General features: G+C 30.3%; 1 protein-coding gene across 1 annotated transcript; it reads left to right on the top strand.

The window, feature by feature from the left end:
• Window positions 1-11,220: 11,220 nt before the first annotated feature.
• On the top strand, window positions 11,221-13,668 carry LOC115722243 (uncharacterized). The gene is made up of 5 exons (XM_030651398.2): window positions 11,221-11,688; window positions 11,821-12,032; window positions 12,363-12,644; window positions 12,824-12,946; window positions 13,273-13,668. Exons 1-5 carry the CDS (start codon window positions 11,316-11,318, stop codon window positions 13,423-13,425), a joined length of 1,143 nt encoding a protein of 380 aa, XP_030507258.2. The 5' UTR covers window positions 11,221-11,315; the 3' UTR covers window positions 13,426-13,668.
• Window positions 13,669-20,010: the final 6,342 nt, after the last annotated feature.

The raw sequence follows: 20,010 nt of genomic DNA, 5'->3' as shown, positions 1-20,010 counted from the left end.
ATTATTATTGATGCAATTTTATAGTGGGTTTTGAATACCCAAAAAGAATATTAAGAAAATTGCATTGAAACATCGAAGTATAAAAATAACAATGAGCATGACTAATGCTATTTAAATACATGAGGCATGTATTTATTGTTCATCATTCCCTGCAGAGAATGATACGAATTGAAGTCAATTACTTTTAAAGATTGTTCGTATTAGTCATGTTATTATAGATCGTTATTACTTGTAATGTTAGAAATTATTAAATCTGACATATATTAAAGATTAAATTCTGCATACATCTTGGAGACTATGCAAAATTTGCATTCATATATTCTTTGAAATATCGTAAAAGAAATTGCTGAATAATTTCTTATATTTTTATGGATGAACAAGTAATAAATTTTTAAGAAATTTATAATAATGTTCTACTTGTTCAATGTCATTCCCTGAAGTGAATGCAATATTGTTTACTACTCATATATTTCCAGAAGAAAGTGGAAACAACCAAAAGATGAGATACCACACACAATCAAAGTGCATGAAATCTATATATCATGTGTGGAATTGAATAATAGTAGTCGCGTACGTGTAGTACGGACACACTTATAATCAAGATAAAAGTATATTTGATTATTGAATAAGTGTGAATTGTACATTTAGAATATTTAAATATCATTCCCTGAAGAGAATGAATAGACATGAAATTCTATTTCAAAGAATATAGATTTCACATATATTGGCAATACCAGAAGTAAATTAATATATACATATTTTATTATTTCTTGAAATCAATAATTTCAAACTATTGTTGGTACAGAATATGTATATATATATAGTTACTATTTAATTCAGTTTGCATATTCCCATAAGTGAATATATAACTTACTAATATTTGTTAGTGATCTAATATAATTAAAGTGACAAAGAATCACAAAATGATTATTTGAAAAGCTTCCTAAAGAAGTCTTATATACAATTGCTACTTGGAGTAGTAAAATATATTTGTATGTACCTAGATGTATATGTTGGGTTTTGTGCCATAAATAAAATACTTTACAATCTAATTAGTTATCAATATAAGAAATTTGAAGTGATTTATGTTTGCATGAATTTTACATGCTAATGGTTTAATATGTTTATTACATTTACACACAAAATCAGTTAAGTCCAGATCATATGTTTATTCACAATTACAGTATCGTCAACACAGTGGAATGTGATTGTGATCATATGAATCAAAAGACTAAGTCCCTGTTTCTTCAGTGTTTTGGATTTACACTAATGTGATAATCAGCGATGATGTGTACTTACACTTGGAGTAAGTGTTATGTTCTTTCCAGGACATTGGTAAAGTATACTAGTTTCGAATGTATGGAGTATACATTGGACTGGACCGATATTGCAACTTAGTTAAGATATTATAAACTTACCGTTATATCTTTCCAAGTCAATATCAGTAGTTGATCTTAAGATTAAAAGAATCTAAATCCTGATATGCTTAGGCTCAACTCAGGAGTACTATTCATGTTCTTTGATTTATTAGTTAAGCCTACTTTTGGGTCAGGGTGAAACGTATATTTTGGGAACATGATAGTATGATTGAGTGGGAGTGCTGAACATAAATATGGAATCTATAGCTTCTACTGGTGTATAGAAGTCAAGTGATGATTCCCTTCGAGCTTAGCTAAATAGAAGTAAATGGATGAGCTCTTGTTTAAGTGACTAATTCTTAGATCACTAAACATCATTTACAGGTAGCTAAGTGTTTTAAGGGGCAAAATACGTTGAGGGGTGAGAACGGTAAAATTATCCCATCTCGATGTAAATCATCTATATAGAGGATCTTTGATCACAATAAGATTATAACAATGGTTAAATGAGATAGCATATCTATATCGTGGAACATATAATATGCTCTATATAAGTCTGAGAGTGCAATTCTAAGTTCTAAGAGTGGATTCAACGAAGAATTAATAAGTAGGGATTTACCTAGTAAATTCGGTTCACTTATTGGAAGCTCAGCATATAGATCCATGGTCCCCATTCTAGTTGAGACTATACTGCTTGTAAGACTCAATAATTGATTTGTGATTAATCAATTATAATTCTAAAGTTAGACTATGTCTGATTTGTGAATTTTCACTAAGCAGGGGCGAAATTGTAAAGAAAAGAGATTCTAGGTTTATTTATTTATTAATAGACTTTATATGTCTAATTAATAATTAAATTAAATGACAATATTATTTAATAATCTATTTTAGTTATTAAATAATTAGTTTTGGCATTTAAAAGGTTAGAATTGGAAAATTAGCGTTTTTGAAAAAATAGAAATAAAATTTGTGAAAACTGCAAAAAATCCAAGTAAGGCCCATTACACACCATGGCCGGCCACTTGGGATGGTTTTTCAAATTGATATTTTCATTATTTTAATGTCAAATAATTACTAACCTAAACCTAGTAGTTGCCTATAAATAGAAAGTGATGGCTCAGTCAAATCACAAGTTTTTAACAAGCTTTCTGTCAGAAAATTCTTTCTTCAGAAAAACTGAGCCTTCCCTTTCTCTTCTATAGCCGAACCTACCCTCTCTCTTTTCCTCTTATAAATTTTGAAACCCACAGTGATAGAGTAGTGCCCACACACAGCAAGTGGTACCTCAATCATAGATTGGAAGACTGTGAAGGATCACACACAAAGAGAAGGACATTCGGGCTCAGATCTTGATAATACTCTGCGACAGAAATGATACAAGGGTTAGAGATCTGAGTGGAAGGAGACATTATTCTGCTGCCATCAATGTAAGGTTTTCTTAACTTTATATGTGTTTATTTATCGTTTTAGAAAGTTCATATTTAGGGTGTTAAACAACATACTTGTGAGTAGATCTAAGATCCTGGTAAAATAAATTCCAACAGTATAACTTTTATCTAGTTATGAAAGTAATAAGAAATAACTTATTATATGTACTGGTTGTACATTTAAACCACTACAAGGTAAATCAGTCCAATTTACTAAGTATTATGTCTCTTATAGCAAGGACTGGGATAATACATACAATTTTAAAATAATATAGTAAATATCATTTGGGTCTAATTTTTAGTTTTCAGTTTATGTTTTCAAATTTACTTATGAAGGTATAAAACGATGTAATAATAACAAATGTGACTACAACTTAAATATTTTTAACTAAATAATTATAAATGGTTTTTATCTGGATTAACTTTAAAGAATTTTAATAGTTATGGTTTTTCAAAATAGATATATGATCCTTTTTAGCGTAGGGGTTATTTAAATTTATACTATTATATTATCATGTTAAAAGTTAGATAAAGAGTCAAACCAAAGGGGTTTCCCTTTGGTTTTGACTCTATAACAATTATACTCTAAAATTTGAGTTTTAAATTTAAATGAACTTGTTGGTTTAACTATCTCATTTGCAGGTTCCTTTTCAGTTTTTCAGGCAGAAGCAGTTGCTTTACTAGTAGGATTGCGTTGGGCTCAAGATGTGGGACTTCCCGTGGAGAGAGTTTTTTCTGATTCACTTTCTTTGGTCTCAGCTTTGGAGGGCCAGACTGTGTATTTAAATGAACTGGGGGTTATCTTTTCTGATATTAAAGTCCTATTGTCTAGTTTTCCTGGGGCATCTCTTTCTCATGTTAGCCGCAACTTTAATGTTGAGGCTCATAGATTGGCTAAGTATGCCCTTAGGATAGACAATGAACTTTATTGGATGGAAGAAATCCCCCCTCCTTCTGTGTAACTTTTGTTACCGTTGTTATCTTAACCTTTATCGGTTACCCAAAAAAATATATATATATAATATATCAAGTCATTATAGTTAGACTGATGAATAGTCTATTAATAAATTAGACGACTTGTTGAAAAGATACCAGGAAAAATGAATGATATATTATGGTTATATCTATTTGACCATTACAATAACATGATGAAGTTGTCATGTATCTTTTAAATTATACACATCATTGAATTGATGATAGTGATTCCCGAAGAAATATAAAGTTTGATAAACATAATAGTGACTCCTGAAGAGTGTATATGTTTTGGAGAATAATATAATTATATTATTCGTGTATATAAAAATAAAACTTGTAATGATTATGTTGTAATGAATTTACATTACCTTGTGAAAGTTTCATTGAAATACGAGTTATAGTGAACCTGAAGTTCATGAATTGAATAATTTTGACATGATTAATCATATGCAATAAATTGTCAAAGGATTTGACTAAATTTTGTTGAAGAACCAGAAGATTCTTCTCATTGTTAATTTATAAGGCTCAAAAGAAGAATGTGCATATATTTGCACATAGAAAATATTTAAATTATATTTCCTTAACAATCTTGAGCCATTGTTAGATTTTTATTTCATAGTTTCTTATCGATGTGATAAGATTATATGATCATGCATTTTACAAAATGTGTAAATTTATGTATTTCTAATTATACACGTATGACTCATTCTTAGAAATGAATTAAGTTCATAAGTATTGAACTTGAAACTGATATTGAACCTGAAGTTCAATGTCATATAGTATACATGAGTTTAAATAAATATTGATTCATTGTGATATATTAAAATCCCTACATGTGTATTAATATTATTAGATATCACAATTTTTAAAAATTCTCTCGATCAGGGGGAGAGAAGCAGTTGGGATCGATGATAATTTTTAAAAAATGATCCTTGCGCAAAGTATATAAGAACAATATAGTTCAAAATGATATATACCAACTGCAAATCAATATTATTCAAAGTTGAGTTAGAATGAGTTAAAAACGCCTGAAGCGTAAATGAATAATATATAAATTATTAATAAATGTTCATTTGATTTATCCTGAAGTTGTTAAATCTAGAGGTACTCATGGAGATACCTTAATGTTATAAAGTATTGATGATTTAAAAATGATAACCCGTGATGAAAACGGTACTCTAGAAGAGACTCCCATGAGAAGTTAGACATAACACATTTAATCATAATTGAATCCCTGAAGTGATTCTATATAGGTACCTATAAATGATAAACATATTTGAAAAATATGTAATTTAAAGAGATCTCTATAAGTTATGTCAATATGGGAGGAAATTATCATTTATTGAAATTTTTGTCAACAATAAATATTGAATGTGTGCATATGCAATAAACTACCATGAGATAGGAAGGATCGTGGTATTAGATTTGTCGAGAATCATTGACATACATTTTGTTTTTGGCCATAATATTATGACGCAGTCCAGGAAAGTTTACTCGCATAAAGTGAAGTAAGACCTGTAGGGTGTGCAAATAAATATTTCTAATGAAAAATTTGCATATATGTATTTGTACATAATGAATTGTTGTACAAAGTTTGCATAGACATGAGATTGATTGAAGTAAGGCTTAAGTATTGAGAAAATATAATCATGATTTGATTATAGCATGGAATATATTTTATGAGAATTTATAAGCGTCACATAAATGTTGCAACAAAAGGTTATTTATTTGGAGCTCCTAATATAGTGAGAATTTGAAATAAGCCTTATCTAAAAATTCTAGAAGAATTTAATACATGTAATAAGTGATATAAATTCTAAGTCGCGCGCGCTATATGACAAAGATCTTTGTATGAAATAAAGACATGTAAGTAAATTATTGTTTGAAAAATATGTATGGTTGTCTATGCAGTATAAATACGTAAATTATACGTTGTGATAGACTCTTGAAGAGTTTTTGATTAATTGAAGGACAAACTTTTATTTCTTTTGTATTTCGAGAAATATTAATGTATAAAGTTTGTTCATTAGTATTGAAGTCTTGAAGTACTTCATATGCATCAAGAATTATAGATATATGATCATTTGATATGGAACAAATATATGGTCTTGGAGTACCATCATTGTCACAAATGAAAATTTATATTATCATTAATGTGTTATGTTCATATCTACTTAAAATTTTAAATTTTAGTATGAACAAAGTTGTGTACACACATGAATGATACAATTTGTTGGATAAAAATTAATGTTCCTTGAACCCCTCATCTATAATTTAGAAGTCCATACATACTCTTGAAGAGTTATAGAAAATATATGATCAAAGATTGTATATGGTAATATTTTAAAAGTGATAACAATAATGTTATGAGATATATTATCACCAAAAGAATTATATATCATATGTGCATGAGGGGGAGACATATTTATGTTGCACTCTTTTTCCCTTAGTTCAGGTTTCGTCCCACTGGATTTTCCTGGCAAGGTTTTTAATGAGGCAACTTGTAAATAATTATGAATATGAAATATATATTGTACTCTTTTTTCCTAGCTCAGATTTTGTCCCACTGGGTTTTTCTGGCAAGGTTTTTAACGAGGCAATTATAAATCATGTTAACATACTTGCATTTTATGAAACAAGTAGAGAATGTGTGTGACTGAGATCATTGACATAGCATATTCAGGAAACATATGGATTGTACTCAATAAAGAAGTATCAACCCAAGCAATTCTCTATGGATAATACTGCTTGCATCGGTCAACTAAAAGGAGGGTACATTGAAGGAGATAGAGTTAGAACACATTTCACCAAATTGTTCTTTATATGCTTCAAGAAAATGCATATTGGTGTTCAACATATTCAATCAAGTGTCAATCCTGCAAACTTATTCACAAAGTTATTACCAACATCAATATTTGAGAAGATGGCAGACAATATCGAAATTCGTCGATTAGAAGATCTCCACAAAGGCCTAAATGAGGGGGAGTTAGTTTACACTATACTCTTTTTCTTTTGATCAAGTTTTCAACAAGATTTTTAATAAGGCAGTTATTATGGACATCCAAGGGGGAGTGTTATAAATATTAATAATTATGTGGATGTCCAAATCTTTTATTTATTACCATTAATTGTAATCAACATTCTTCTTTTTCTTAGTTTCTTAATATTTGACTCTTGTATTTGTATAAATAGGGGTTCACCCCATTAGAATAAACAACTGAGAAATTCTCATTCACTTTCTCTTTCTCTCTTCATCTTCTTTTCTTTCTTTTCATCTACTTTATATAATGTTATATTATTTTATAACAAGATTGAATTATTATTAATTTTTATTTTGACAAAAAAATTAATACAGAGTACTATTTTGTATCAATTAAAAAAACAAATGGTTCAATAATTTTTACAAAACGTGAGGTTTAAAGTAAATGTCGAGAAATATCGCAATTGCTATTGCAATAAGTCGTAAATCACATCGACAACTACATTGCCAAAAATCGCAAACATGTCGATAAATGTCCTTCAACACTTCACCAACATATATTTCTAAAATTGTCGACACACATTGCAAACAATGTCGATAGACATTGTGAAAATCGTAGGTAGAAAGCATAAATTAGTCATTATCGTGAACTTAGTCCCTGCATGTCGCTATGAGTCATAAAAAGTCAACCTTAACCTTCAACCTACACTAATATCACTACATATCGTGAAAGGCATCACTAAAGATCGCTAAAATACGAAAAATAAACTAGAAAATACAAAATTCAAGTAGCTTAAGTTTCAGGAACAAGACAACTAAAATAAAAGAATGATATGTGTAAATATACTCAAATTAGCCTAAATACAATTAAATCTAACAATAATTACTAATAAATTACATACCCATTATTTTTTTCAAGATTTATGTTGGTAAGAAGTTTGGGTTGCTCCTACACACTTGGTTGTCAATTGAGATACTCCAGCAAAGGGTGCTACGACAAATGGTGCTCCGGCAAGGCAAGGGTATGTGTGTGTGACTTTGTAGAGAGGGAGAGAGAGAGAGAGAGACAAGAATGAGAGATGGAATAAAGGGGAAGGGTTTAGTTTTATTATTTGAGGAGTAAATTTGATACTAAAAAATAGATGTAGCATATTATCTCTAATGTTTAAGATGGTAGCATACAATAATACCATGCTACACATTCAACAGTGGTCGAATTTTCTTAGCGAAATTTAGATAATAAAAAACAGTTGATACTCAAATATGGGCCGGCCAAAGTATATGGGAGTTTGGGTCATTGTACAAGGCTCCCTATATTAAAAGACCCATTTTTTTTATCCTCCATTTATATTATAATATAATAAATATTTTTTATATAATGGATAGAATACATAATAAATGTTCATAAAAGTAAATATGCACTTAGCATTTAAGAAATATAAACCTGTTCAATTCGGTAGAAGGGAGCAAGATGGCTGTCAAAGAACTCTTTGTATCTTGCTTGCTTTACAGATTATTTTTTTTTTATAAGTATAACCAATTTTTTTTTATATATATTATATTTAAGTTATTGTGTGTTATTATTTATTTTTATTTATTTTGTTATAGAACTGTTTCTTTTCATATTTATGCATCAATATTTTTTGGAATTGATTCTCATATTCTTTTTTTAAATTATAACCAGTTTTATGAGGTATTATGTGTTATGAGGTACTTTGTTGTGAAACTAATTTTATTTTTAATTTATTTTTCAGTATTTTTAGGAACTAATTTTCTCTTTACTTTTTTAATTGTAATCGGTTTGAGTTATTGTGTGTTACTTATTTTTATTCATTATATTATATAACCAGTTCTATTTTAGTTATAATCGGCTTGAGTTATTTCTTGTTATTTGTTTTTATTCATTATAACACTGTTATAGAACCAATTCTATTTTAATTATATCTGATTTGAGTTATTTTATGTTATTTATTTTTATTCATTATGTTATAGAACTGATTCTATTTTAATTATAACCGGTTTGAGTTATTTTGTATTATTTGCTTTTATTCGAACCAGATATATTTTAATTTATATCTGAGACATCTAATTCCGGTGATTGTTTTGACAATGATGATTTTTTCAGTAATTTTTTGGGCGCCGATGAGTTTTTCGGTAACTTTTACGGCGACTTCTAGTGTCGGTGACTTTTTCGGCACCAATGACTTTTTGGCACCGATGACTTTCTGAAGACTTTTCTGGCGATGCTTATTTTTAAAAGTTTTATTAAATTTATTTATTGTCTTTTTTTTAATTCTTCATATTTTAAACTTTGATTATATCTTAATCTCATATATTTTTGTATTATTTATTTATATTATATAAAAGTAAATTTTATTAAAATTTTTTATATTTATGAAAAAACTCCTTTTTTTTTTTTATAAAAAGTCTAATTTTAATTTTTTGCCCAAAGTTCTAAAATCGCTTAGGACGGCCCTGACTCAAATATAAGTAAAAATAAGAGGTTTTTACACCACATACTGAAATTTTTCAATTTTTTTTTATGTTTTTTACTGTGGGGTAGAATTTTTTTTTCAAAAATATTGTGTAACTTTTATACTATCTATAATGTTAAGTTTTCACGGTTGTTTCACGATTAGTTTTTAGTTGTTTCACTATTGTTTTAATTGCTACATTTTGTTATTTTACAGTTATTTTATAAAAAGACAGTATTTTTGTAAAAATATTCCAACCCACATTAAAATTAGGGAAATTATAGTAAATGGCCCCAAATGATAGGAGTATGTTAGTTTATGTCCTCTTTTTAAAAAAATATAGCAAATGGCCCTAAATCATAAGACTATGTTAGTAAATGTCCTTATTTCAATTTTTTTTTTAATTTTTTTATTTTTTTAGAATTTAAAGCAAATTATTTAAACATTATGGTATATCTATATTAGTTTTGTTAAAATCTTTTTTATTTTGAAGTTGTGTCAATTTTTTTAATTTTTTATGAGTTGTTTTGGGTTGTTGGTATATAGATTTTGTTGTACGGTATATTTCTATTTTGTTGTATGGTATATTATTATTCTTAGATGATATTTATTTTTTATTATGATATGTATAATTGTGGTATATAATTTTATTAGCATAATAAAAATATTTTAATATATGTATATAATTTTATTGCCATGCTACATATATTTAATTATTATTTTTATATTTTTTGATTGTATGATTATTTATTTTAAATAATATTTAATTAGTTTTTATTTTATTATATACAATGGTCGTGGTATATATATTTTAATTGTAGTATATAATTTGGTTAGTATAGTATACATACATATATATATATGTATTAGTAATCTATATTTTTATTATTATTATTTTTTGTATATATGTTTTGGTGTATGTATATGTATTTTTTGTTATACGGTATATAATTTTTTTTTTTTAAATAATACTTAAGTTTTATTTTCTATTGTACTTTTGTTGACATGATATATAATTTTATTAGCATCCTATATATTTTTATTTGTATTTGTTGTTATTATTATATATATTTTTATTGTAAGCTATATATTTTATGTTATATGGTATATAAGTTTTATTGTATAGTATATCATTTTATTTTAGATAATGCATGTTTAGTTTTTATTTTAGTATACATAAATGTGATATATAATTTTGTTAATATAATATATATAATTTTTTTTTAATAATATTATATTGTTTTGTTTTATTTTTTATTGTAGGTATATACGTTTTATTGTATGGTATATGATTTTTGTTGTCTATAATATATTATTTATATTTAATATGATATTTAGTTTTTATTTTATTGTATATAAATTTTTTTGGTATGTATTCATATTTTAATGGTGATATATATAATTTTGTTAGCATGATATATATATATATTTTGAGTATTAATTTAGTATTGTTATAATTTCTTTGTGGTATATAATTTTATTACTACGGTACATTAATTTTCTGTACTACGATATATCTAATACTGCTGTATCTATTTAAATGATCTAATATATTTATTTATTTTTGTTACAATATAATAATATGCAATACTAAAAAAATTATGTAACTTAATTTTGTTATTATATATATTTTTTTTAAAAAAATATGTGATAAATCTATTTTTATAATTTTTATTAGCTAATTTATTAGATTTGGCCATTTTCTTAATTTTTTTAAAAAGTGAACATTTACTAACTTAATTACCAAATTTAGGATCATTTTGCATTTCAACCGTTAAAATTATAAATTTTTACTCAAAATCCAATATTTTTATAAAAATCCCTCAAAATAACGTTTAGCACAAAGTCCACAGTCAAGTGAAAAAAAGGTTATAATTATGTTAGTTTAGCCTCAAATTTCACGAAAATGCCAGCTCCTATTTGTGTTTTTGGCTTCTCGTAAAACTTAAATCTTAAAAAATGGTTAAAACAGCTTCTAAAAACATTTCCAAAATGTTTTGAGACTCAATATTAATACTTTGTTCTTAAATAACACTAACGTTGATTGATTGAATACTAAAGGAGAAAGACAAGGCAAGAAGTGAAAGAGTGAGTGAGAATAATGGGTCTTCAGCTTCAAATGAAGCTACATAGTACCACCTACAACTTTTCTCTTCAGTACACCCATAGCCATGAAAACCCATCAAACCCCAAACTTCCTCTTTCCAATCTCATTTTTCGCTCCCCATCAACACCCCACCATTACCAAAGCTTATTTCCACTATTTTCCAAACCACACTCCTCCAAACGCACCATTAAAGCTCTTCGAATCGTTTCAGATTACTCTGTCGACAAAGATCGCGTAGCCGAGTCTCCGGCTAAGCTACTTCGCCGGATTTTAGGGTCGCCGGGGATTCACCAGAGCCCTTGCTGTTTCGACGCTCTCAGTGCCAAGTTGGTCGAGAGAGCAGGATTTGACTGCTGCTTCGTTAGCGGTGTGTATTATTTCTTTTCTTCTTATTATGTTCATTTACAATAATACAAGTGTTTAAGTTCAAACACTAGAACGAATGTTTTTCTTTTAACTGTTGGTTTTTATTTTTTAAAAAAATGGGTGATTGGTGTAGGTTTTTCAGTGTCAGCTGCTAGATTGGGAATGCCTGATGCAGGGCTTATATCATATGGGGAAATGTTGGAACAAGGAAGACTGATTACTCAAGCTGTGTCCATTCCTGTTATTGGGGATGCTGATACTGGATATGGCAATGCCATGAATGTTAAAAGGACTGTTAAGGAATATATCAAAGCTGGTTTTGCTGGGATTATGCTTGAAGATCAGGTTATTATTATGTTTCACTACATTGTATTGTAACTACCATCTAGTTATTGTGATAAGTGGCTAAAGGAGCATCTTTAGTTTTGAAGATGGGTACACATTATTTGAAATAATTCTCTTGCATTTAGTTTAGTAATTTGATTTTAATATGACATTTCTCGTTACTTATTATCAATCTTATTTGCTAGATGAGCGAGCTTCATCAGCATATTCTTTGGCTTAACATCATTTAACCTTGTGATTATTATTGAAGTTGTGGACCTCATTTGCTTTACAATTTTTATTTTTTTACCCATATCTAGTCTGTATCTTATGGATTTTATGGTGAAAAAGGTATCTCCCAAAGCTTGTGGTCATACTCGAGGCAGGAAGGTGGTGTCAAGAGAGGAAGCAGTGATGCGGATAAAAGCAGCCATTGATGCTCGGGAGGAGAGTGGGTCTGACATTGTTATTGTTGCACGGACTGATTCTCGTCAAGGAGTGTCTTTAGAAGAATCACTCTGGAGGACAAGGGCTTTTGCTGATGTTGGAGCAGATGTTCTTTTCATTGACGCACTAGCTTCGAAAGATGAAATGAGAGCTTTTTGTGAAATTTCTCCCCTAATATATAAACTGGTATAGTTTATTTTGCTTTGTTAGAGGCCAAATCATGGGCAACCATATTTTTCTTGAATGTTAAACATTGAACTTTCATAATGTTCTTTTGCTAATTGCAATACACATGAAAGAGTCAAATTCAGATTCAGATTTAGATTTGGCTTTTGGTGATTGAAAGAGCTACTTGATTCTGCTAGGCCAACATGCTTGAAGGAGGGGGCAAGACACCAATACTTGATCCTTCTGAACTTGAAGACTTTGGATTTAAGCTCGTGGCCTATCCACTTTCCTTAATTGGGGTATCTATGCAAGCTATGCAGGTTAGGTATCTTAACTTTATTCACTTTCCAATTTAGTCCCAAATTAAACCCTACAATCTTGAAAGAAGGGTTCTAGGCATTGCACAGTTAAAACTTCAGTTGATTTTATTTGTTTTAAATTTATAGTAACTATGTTATGAAATTTTTGTTTGGAAAAACCACATTGACACCTTTGACTTGGAATAAAATTTCAGTGACACCCTTTACAAAAATTATAAGTACTTTGTTGCATTCTGTTTTAATGATTGCTATTTGCTATTAACCTAGACTTCTAGTTCTAGATTAATAGTTACTTCATGAAGGTGACTCCAGTGACTAAACTGCAGGATGCTCTTGCTTCTATCAAAGAGGGTCATATTCCTCATAAAAGCATGCCATCTTTTGACAAGATGAAAGAAATTCTAGGTTTTAACAGTTACTATGAAGAAGAGGAGCTATATGCCACCACTAGCTCGCGATCTACACAAAAAGTTGAGTGAGAAGCCTCTTACACTGGTGCATCCAAAATGGTCATGTACGCTCAATAATTACTGAAAGCTAGTAATGGAATTTTCTAACTTAATCGTGTGTCTTTCAATTTGTTTGTTTGGTTTTTTTGTCATTTTTGTAAGGTATAGTTGCTTTAATCAAGCATAATGGACACCTACTTTCTTTGGCTAGGGTGCTCTCTATCATTTGACGAATATGTGAAAATGAGGAGTGGTAATTCGTGTTGTCTATCATATATTCTTGTTAGTTGTTAGTTGATATGTCTAATGACCCTAACTTGTCTGTAAAATTCGTGTGTCGGCTAAAATTATCATACATTATATGTTCATCAACATGATTAGTATTTCATAATTTATTTTTTTTTTTGAAAATTAGCGTTCAATAGAGAAGAAAACATTAGACTTCATGCTCATTACAGATAATATTTGTTGGAATGACTCATACTTCAACTATACTAGATAAGTTTTGAGTAGAAACTCACTTAGTCGCAAAATTATAATTTTTAGAAATAAAAAAAATTATAACTCAAAAAATACTTAGAAAGTCTATTACAATGAAGCATATAGTTATCAATACTCTAATTGGAACAAGTCTAATTTAGAGTTTTGATTACCTTCTTCGAGTCGCTCTCAATCAACACAAATTGGTGCTTCCAAACTGCCACCATCTCGAACGCCAACAAGCAAGGTGCATCTTCACCAATGAGAGAGTCGGAGAAGGTAAGCCTGTTGGTAACAATTCACAAAATTGTTCCCAAGTAATTTCTCGCCAATGCCACACCACACCACACATAACCCCACTACTCACTTTTATATCACAATTAATCTTGATTTCTTTAAGGAGAGGGGACCAAAGAGAAGGAGCAACATCAGGAGAATGAGGGAATAAAGAGGAACCGTAATTATATTTGATTTTATACATATGTTTTTAATTGTATCAATTTGTTTGACTATTACACAAAAATAAATAAAGCTCCAAATAAATAAGATTTGATTAATTAAATAAACTATCAATACACTGAACAAAATTTTTAATATCAAAAGTAAATAAGTTATTTTATATTCTTGTAAAAAATCTACTTTAGATCTATTTATTATTATTTTTTTTTTTGTGAAAAAATACTTTAATTATAAATTAATAATTTTAATAATATACGGATATAATTGAATTAATTCATGTAAATTTTGTGTTGCATGAGTTGATCTTACCTTACCTAAATAATCATTGTGTTATTTTGATTCAACTCAATTCTGATGCGCGTTTATTTTATGTGATTCTAACTCATAATAATTTGTATCGAGTTTATATTATTATTTCAAGACCTAAATTGCTACTCTTACAGAATGACTATATGAGAATGTAAAGTGAACAACATGAAAACTAAAATGATCTATTTATAAATAAATCTTTCAGCATACACAATATTTTTTTTTTTCTTTCTCAAGATCCTTACATAAAAGCCTGTGCGTCTCTGAATTTCATTGAAGAAACTAAGAAAATTTATCTTTGAAAAGTAAGAAAATAAATTAAAATGATAGATATTACGTTATTCTTTCTATTTTTTTAGATACTACAATAGCGCATCTGTCTAAAAATACTCTATTTAAGAATAACTTTTAATTTGTTATAAAAAATTTAAGTCCATTTTGGATCAATTATAAATAAGAATAACATCTAAATTGTTATTAGTTATACATTTTTTAAGGAAAAATTACATAAGCTGCTATTTTTGGTAAAATATTTACACTTTTACATTTATTTATTTTTTTTTTACATTTTTACGATATTCTATAAAAACACAAGAAAATAACAAACAATAAGAAAACCACATAATAGAAAAACAACAACAAAACAATATCAAAGCAATATAAAAAAATATTATACAAATAACAAAAAATCAACTACAAAATAACAAGAGTACAACATAAAAATACATCAAAAGACAGTATTTTATGTAAATAAAATCTTAAAAATTGTAAAAGTATCTAAAATTTCATACAATCATATTTTTTTGTTTTTTTTTTTGTTTTTTGTATTTTTCTAAAATGATTCCTTTTTAAGTCCTTTATTAAGGAAGTATACTTCTATATAAAAATAATTAATATATTATAATAAAAATATATATAGTTCATAAATTTATTTATGTAGATTAATAATTTTATTCTAAATTGTAAAAATATATAAATATCATATTTACTCAAAAATAATTTTATTATGATTTAGTATTAAAAATTATTTATTATTATTGTTGTTACATTTAATGCTTTTGGTGTTTTGATTTTTTTTTTAGTGTGTCTCTATTTAGTTATATCTCTGAATTAAAATATAATTTTCTTAGTCCGAAATGTATTCTTAAATAAAAGGTTCTATTATATAAGCAATAGCTATACCAATATAATTATATAGAGTATTGAATTATATATAATTTAATATAATAATTTTTATAAAATATTGCTAACTATTCTTAAAGTGTTACCTTATAATGGTGCTACACTAATGCTAACACTAACATCAGATATTTTAAAATAGAGATTCTTTAAAGTATTTAAAGACAAACAATTAGAAATAATGAAGACATGAGGAAAGGACAAAGTAAGTGTGACAACGTTCAAAAACCTTACCCCAGTGGCTTGGTTTTGGAGAGCTTGACTAAGGAACACCAGATCTTCTTGTGCATCTATCTCCCATCTCTTTGGCCTTGGTTGACCCATTGAAGTCCCAACTTGGTCAAGCAGGTTTGCAGCAAAGGGGGCAATGTTGCTCCCAAGTGAAAAGACAAATCTGGATGTAGCAAAGGACCTGTCCACGACCTTTTTGGATAACTTTAAAGTCAGGTCTTAGGTTGACAGTTTAGCATTTTGCCTCGAAGAAATCTGGTAGGAATGTAATGGACATCTCCCCAATTAGAATCCCAAGTGTGGGTCACCAACTGATCCTCTTCATCATTTAGTGCTGCTTCATAATCATCTGGGACAACAGGCCTAATTGGGAACTGAGGAGGAACCATATTCCTTTTATATACCTTTTTAAAGTCTCCAAGAGTAGTACTCCCAATCGAGTCCTCGAAAGTTGTGTCCTTTTCAACTCGATCTCTCCTTTTAGCTGCCAAGGCATCAAGCTTGGCCTTCTTAGCATCTCGTTCCTCCACCTTCACAGATCTCTTCTGAACAAGAGGTTCATTTGGAACCCCATCCTCGTAGAGGTCAATTACTCTACTTGTTTTGGACGGTGTCGTTGGTGCTGCTGATGCCATAGAAGCAGAAGGTGGAACTTGTTAGAGTGGAATGGCTGTGATGGTTGTGTTCAAATGTTTAGTCTTTGGAGGTGTCGTCTCTTCAGGTTTGGCTTGAGACCAAGATGGCCTTGACTGAGGAGTCTTTTTGGTGGCATTAGTTGTACCCTCAAATGCTTTGCTTTTATCGGCAATGTTCACCCGGAATTGCTTCAGGGCCTGCTTAGCATTTGCCACTGTGAAATTAGAAAAGAAAAGTTAGAAATACATAGTGAGTGGGAAATCACAAATATATGACAAACATTATAAGATCTGGAATCAACCGTCAAGATTAGAACCCGAGTCTTCAAAGTATTCCTTACCAAAGCTAAGGATGCCTTCATGTCCTAAAAAGCTTCCGTACTCAAAGAACCCAGGATTGTGCATAAGGGTAAATGGATCTACCCTAGTTTTTTGAGAAGGCGGAAGGAAATGAGTTGGACTCTTTACTATCTCATCTACCCGCAACATACATTGTTTGGTAGGATAATGAGAGGATCTATTAGAAAATATGGGTCAAACCCATCTTGTTTAATATGGTTGAAGTCTCCTGTTTGGGGAGCATGAACCAAAAGATAAGGTGAATTACCTCATTTAGAAGTACTGGCTCCCAAAGCACCTTCATCTAAAAGAACGTCCTCGAATCGCACTACTATATATGTGGCTTCATCCAATTCCACTTGAGGCTTCCTAAGCTTAGCTAGCTAGACCTTATCTTCCGCGGCTGCCTGTTTCACCTCCTCTTTCATAATGTCAGCAATCTTTTCCCTCACTTATTCCGGTTTAGTGACCAACCCACAGAAACTTGGGGCATCAATCGTCTGATGAGGAACTATTAGGCCGACTTCATGCAACTTTGGTGTCGTGACCAAATTGTTGATATCTAGCTCCTCCTTATAACAAGCCATGTAGACTTAATGGCGTACACTTATCCATGGGGTCCTTTTTGTCCGACCATAAGGACTTGTAAAGGAAGAAAGGAAGTCGAATCAACGAGATACCCTAATAAATAAAAAGAAAAGAAATAAATGAAAGGACAGTCCACTTACCAAATCTCTGAAAGTCAAGAAATCAAGTTGGATATTTGTTAAGAGGGAAGCCGGATGTGTAAAATCAATTTTCCCTCATGGTACTCGCTTCAACTCATAAAAGTAGAGCACTTTTGTGGGCTTAAGTATTGACAATTTCCTATCCTTGAAAAATATGTACCATCCCGCCAATAGCTTCTTGCCTTGCAGGATCAGTTGGAAAGGAGCAAGCCCTACAGAGGCCAAAAATTTGGCAAAATAACCCCTTAGGGGGAAGTGTACTCCAACAATTATATGCTCTATGCTCTAAGCACCAGATCCATCCACACTTGTGCTCGCTTTCTCCCCCTCTGCAAGAGTCTATTCCAAAAATAAAAAAAAATACGGAGCGTTTTGGAACCCGCACAAATCTTTTGTTTTTAATAACATTTGGTAATTGCAAAATTTATTAAGGGTGATGTCCATCTCCCAAGAAGTGCCCACTATGCGTTCTTTTTTGGTAAGAACAAGTCTAACGTTCATATTCTAGGCTGGATCATTATTATCTCGAGCCTCATCCCGTGAGGCTTAACGTTCTTGATTGTCTCTTGATAGTGAAGTCTGAAAAAGAAAAGACCAAGCAGTTAGTATCCAAACCGAGTAAAATAGTAAGGGTACTGGACAATCTTCCCCGATAATTACTTGGAGAGGTTCTCGCCGAAGACAATATCTAGGAACAAATTTTTTCTGGATAAATAGACAGGGAACACAAAAAAAGGAATAGAGTGATGATGTTGTTGTTTGACACCAAAATGATCCTAGACAGAATATATGAATTACGACAAATTCTCCAAGGAACATCATTAAAACTCTTAGAAACGACAGTCATCCAAAAGCAAAAAACTTATAAACGTTCCTTGTTTATGGGTTTTCTACGCATGAAAATGTTTCCAAATCAGTAACATCCTACGATCTATAAGTTCTCAATCAACTAAAGATTATACATCACCCTACACGGCGTTGCATGCTTTTCTAATCACAAAAAATCCAGAATAAACCTAAAACCCACTACCCCGAAGCATATTCCAACAAGTAAAAATAGAAAAAGCCCGAGAAAGGTTACCTACTTATAGTATTAAGAGCTTGGGGTGTCAATTTCTGAATTGCTACTGAGGTTCTTGCCTAAAACTCGCTTAGCCTCCTCGTAAGCTCATTAGGATTGCTTCAGAAGTCCAATGATGGGATCCCCGAGATGATGAATAGTGGACCAACGAATGGGTATAGGCGTTCAATAATCTTCAACGATCCCTGGATAAGCTCAGAACCGAGATCAAATATCCATTAGATGATTTTTGGGTTTGAGAAGTTTCTTCTTTTTCAAGGTTCTCTTTGAATACTAAAAAATGTGAGGAAATGGCTAAAATGCCAAAAATTCTATCAGCAGAGTATTTATAAGGAGAATGCTGATTCGTGTGCCTCTTATCCAAGGGCTTAGATTAAATTTGTGAAAACACAAATACTACAATCCAATGGTTTAGGAATACCAAAGGTTTTAAGTAATGCAATCCATAGAACCGAGGGGGCGTGTATTTATGGTGATATTCGCCTCAAGTAACACACTAACATGATTAGCCATCAGTACACAACCCAAGATGCCACATGCCCAATAGACTGCGCGAGGAACACGCACCAACGATCATTTGACACGTAAACTACACCAACATAATACCAAGAGTTTGGAACACTTCTGCATTGTTCCACGACAGAATATTAAGAGGCCGACTCAATTCATGGCCCCAAATACGATCTCACATTTGGATGAAGGTAGCAAGCCTCCATGACTCTCAAGCCATCAAGACTTGGGGTAAATATTATCCATATTTCTGGATAGCTAATATATGGGTCATTGCGGAGGCCCAGCAAGGAAACCAAGCCCATTCATTGAATCCATAAAGGTCAACAATAAAGCTAGACATCAAGTTCGAATCAAGAACAACCGTTAACTGGTGAAATGGCATGAACTAAAGGGGATACTCACAGGAATCATCTGGAAACAGAATACGAAAGAGTGTTCAAGATTACTTAGTGTGTACTTAATAGTTGGCCTAATGTAGGAGTATTTATCAAACCGCTCACACTGCACAAATTGCCAGCACCGCACCACACTGTAGAAAAATACAGTTTGAAATTCTTTACGGTGCGGTTACGGTTTGTATTTTTTCCAACCCGTGCAGTGCGGTTTACGATTTTGAATTTAATAATTGCAGTTAAAACTGCACCGCACTATATATTACAAA

The sequence above is a fragment of the Cannabis sativa genome, chromosome 9 (genome assembly GCF_029168945.1).
Source record: "Cannabis sativa cultivar Pink pepper isolate KNU-18-1 chromosome 9, ASM2916894v1, whole genome shotgun sequence".
NCBI classification, from domain to species: Eukaryota; Viridiplantae; Streptophyta; class Magnoliopsida; order Rosales; family Cannabaceae; genus Cannabis; species Cannabis sativa.
This window is presented reverse-complemented; position numbering and strand designations above follow the sequence as displayed.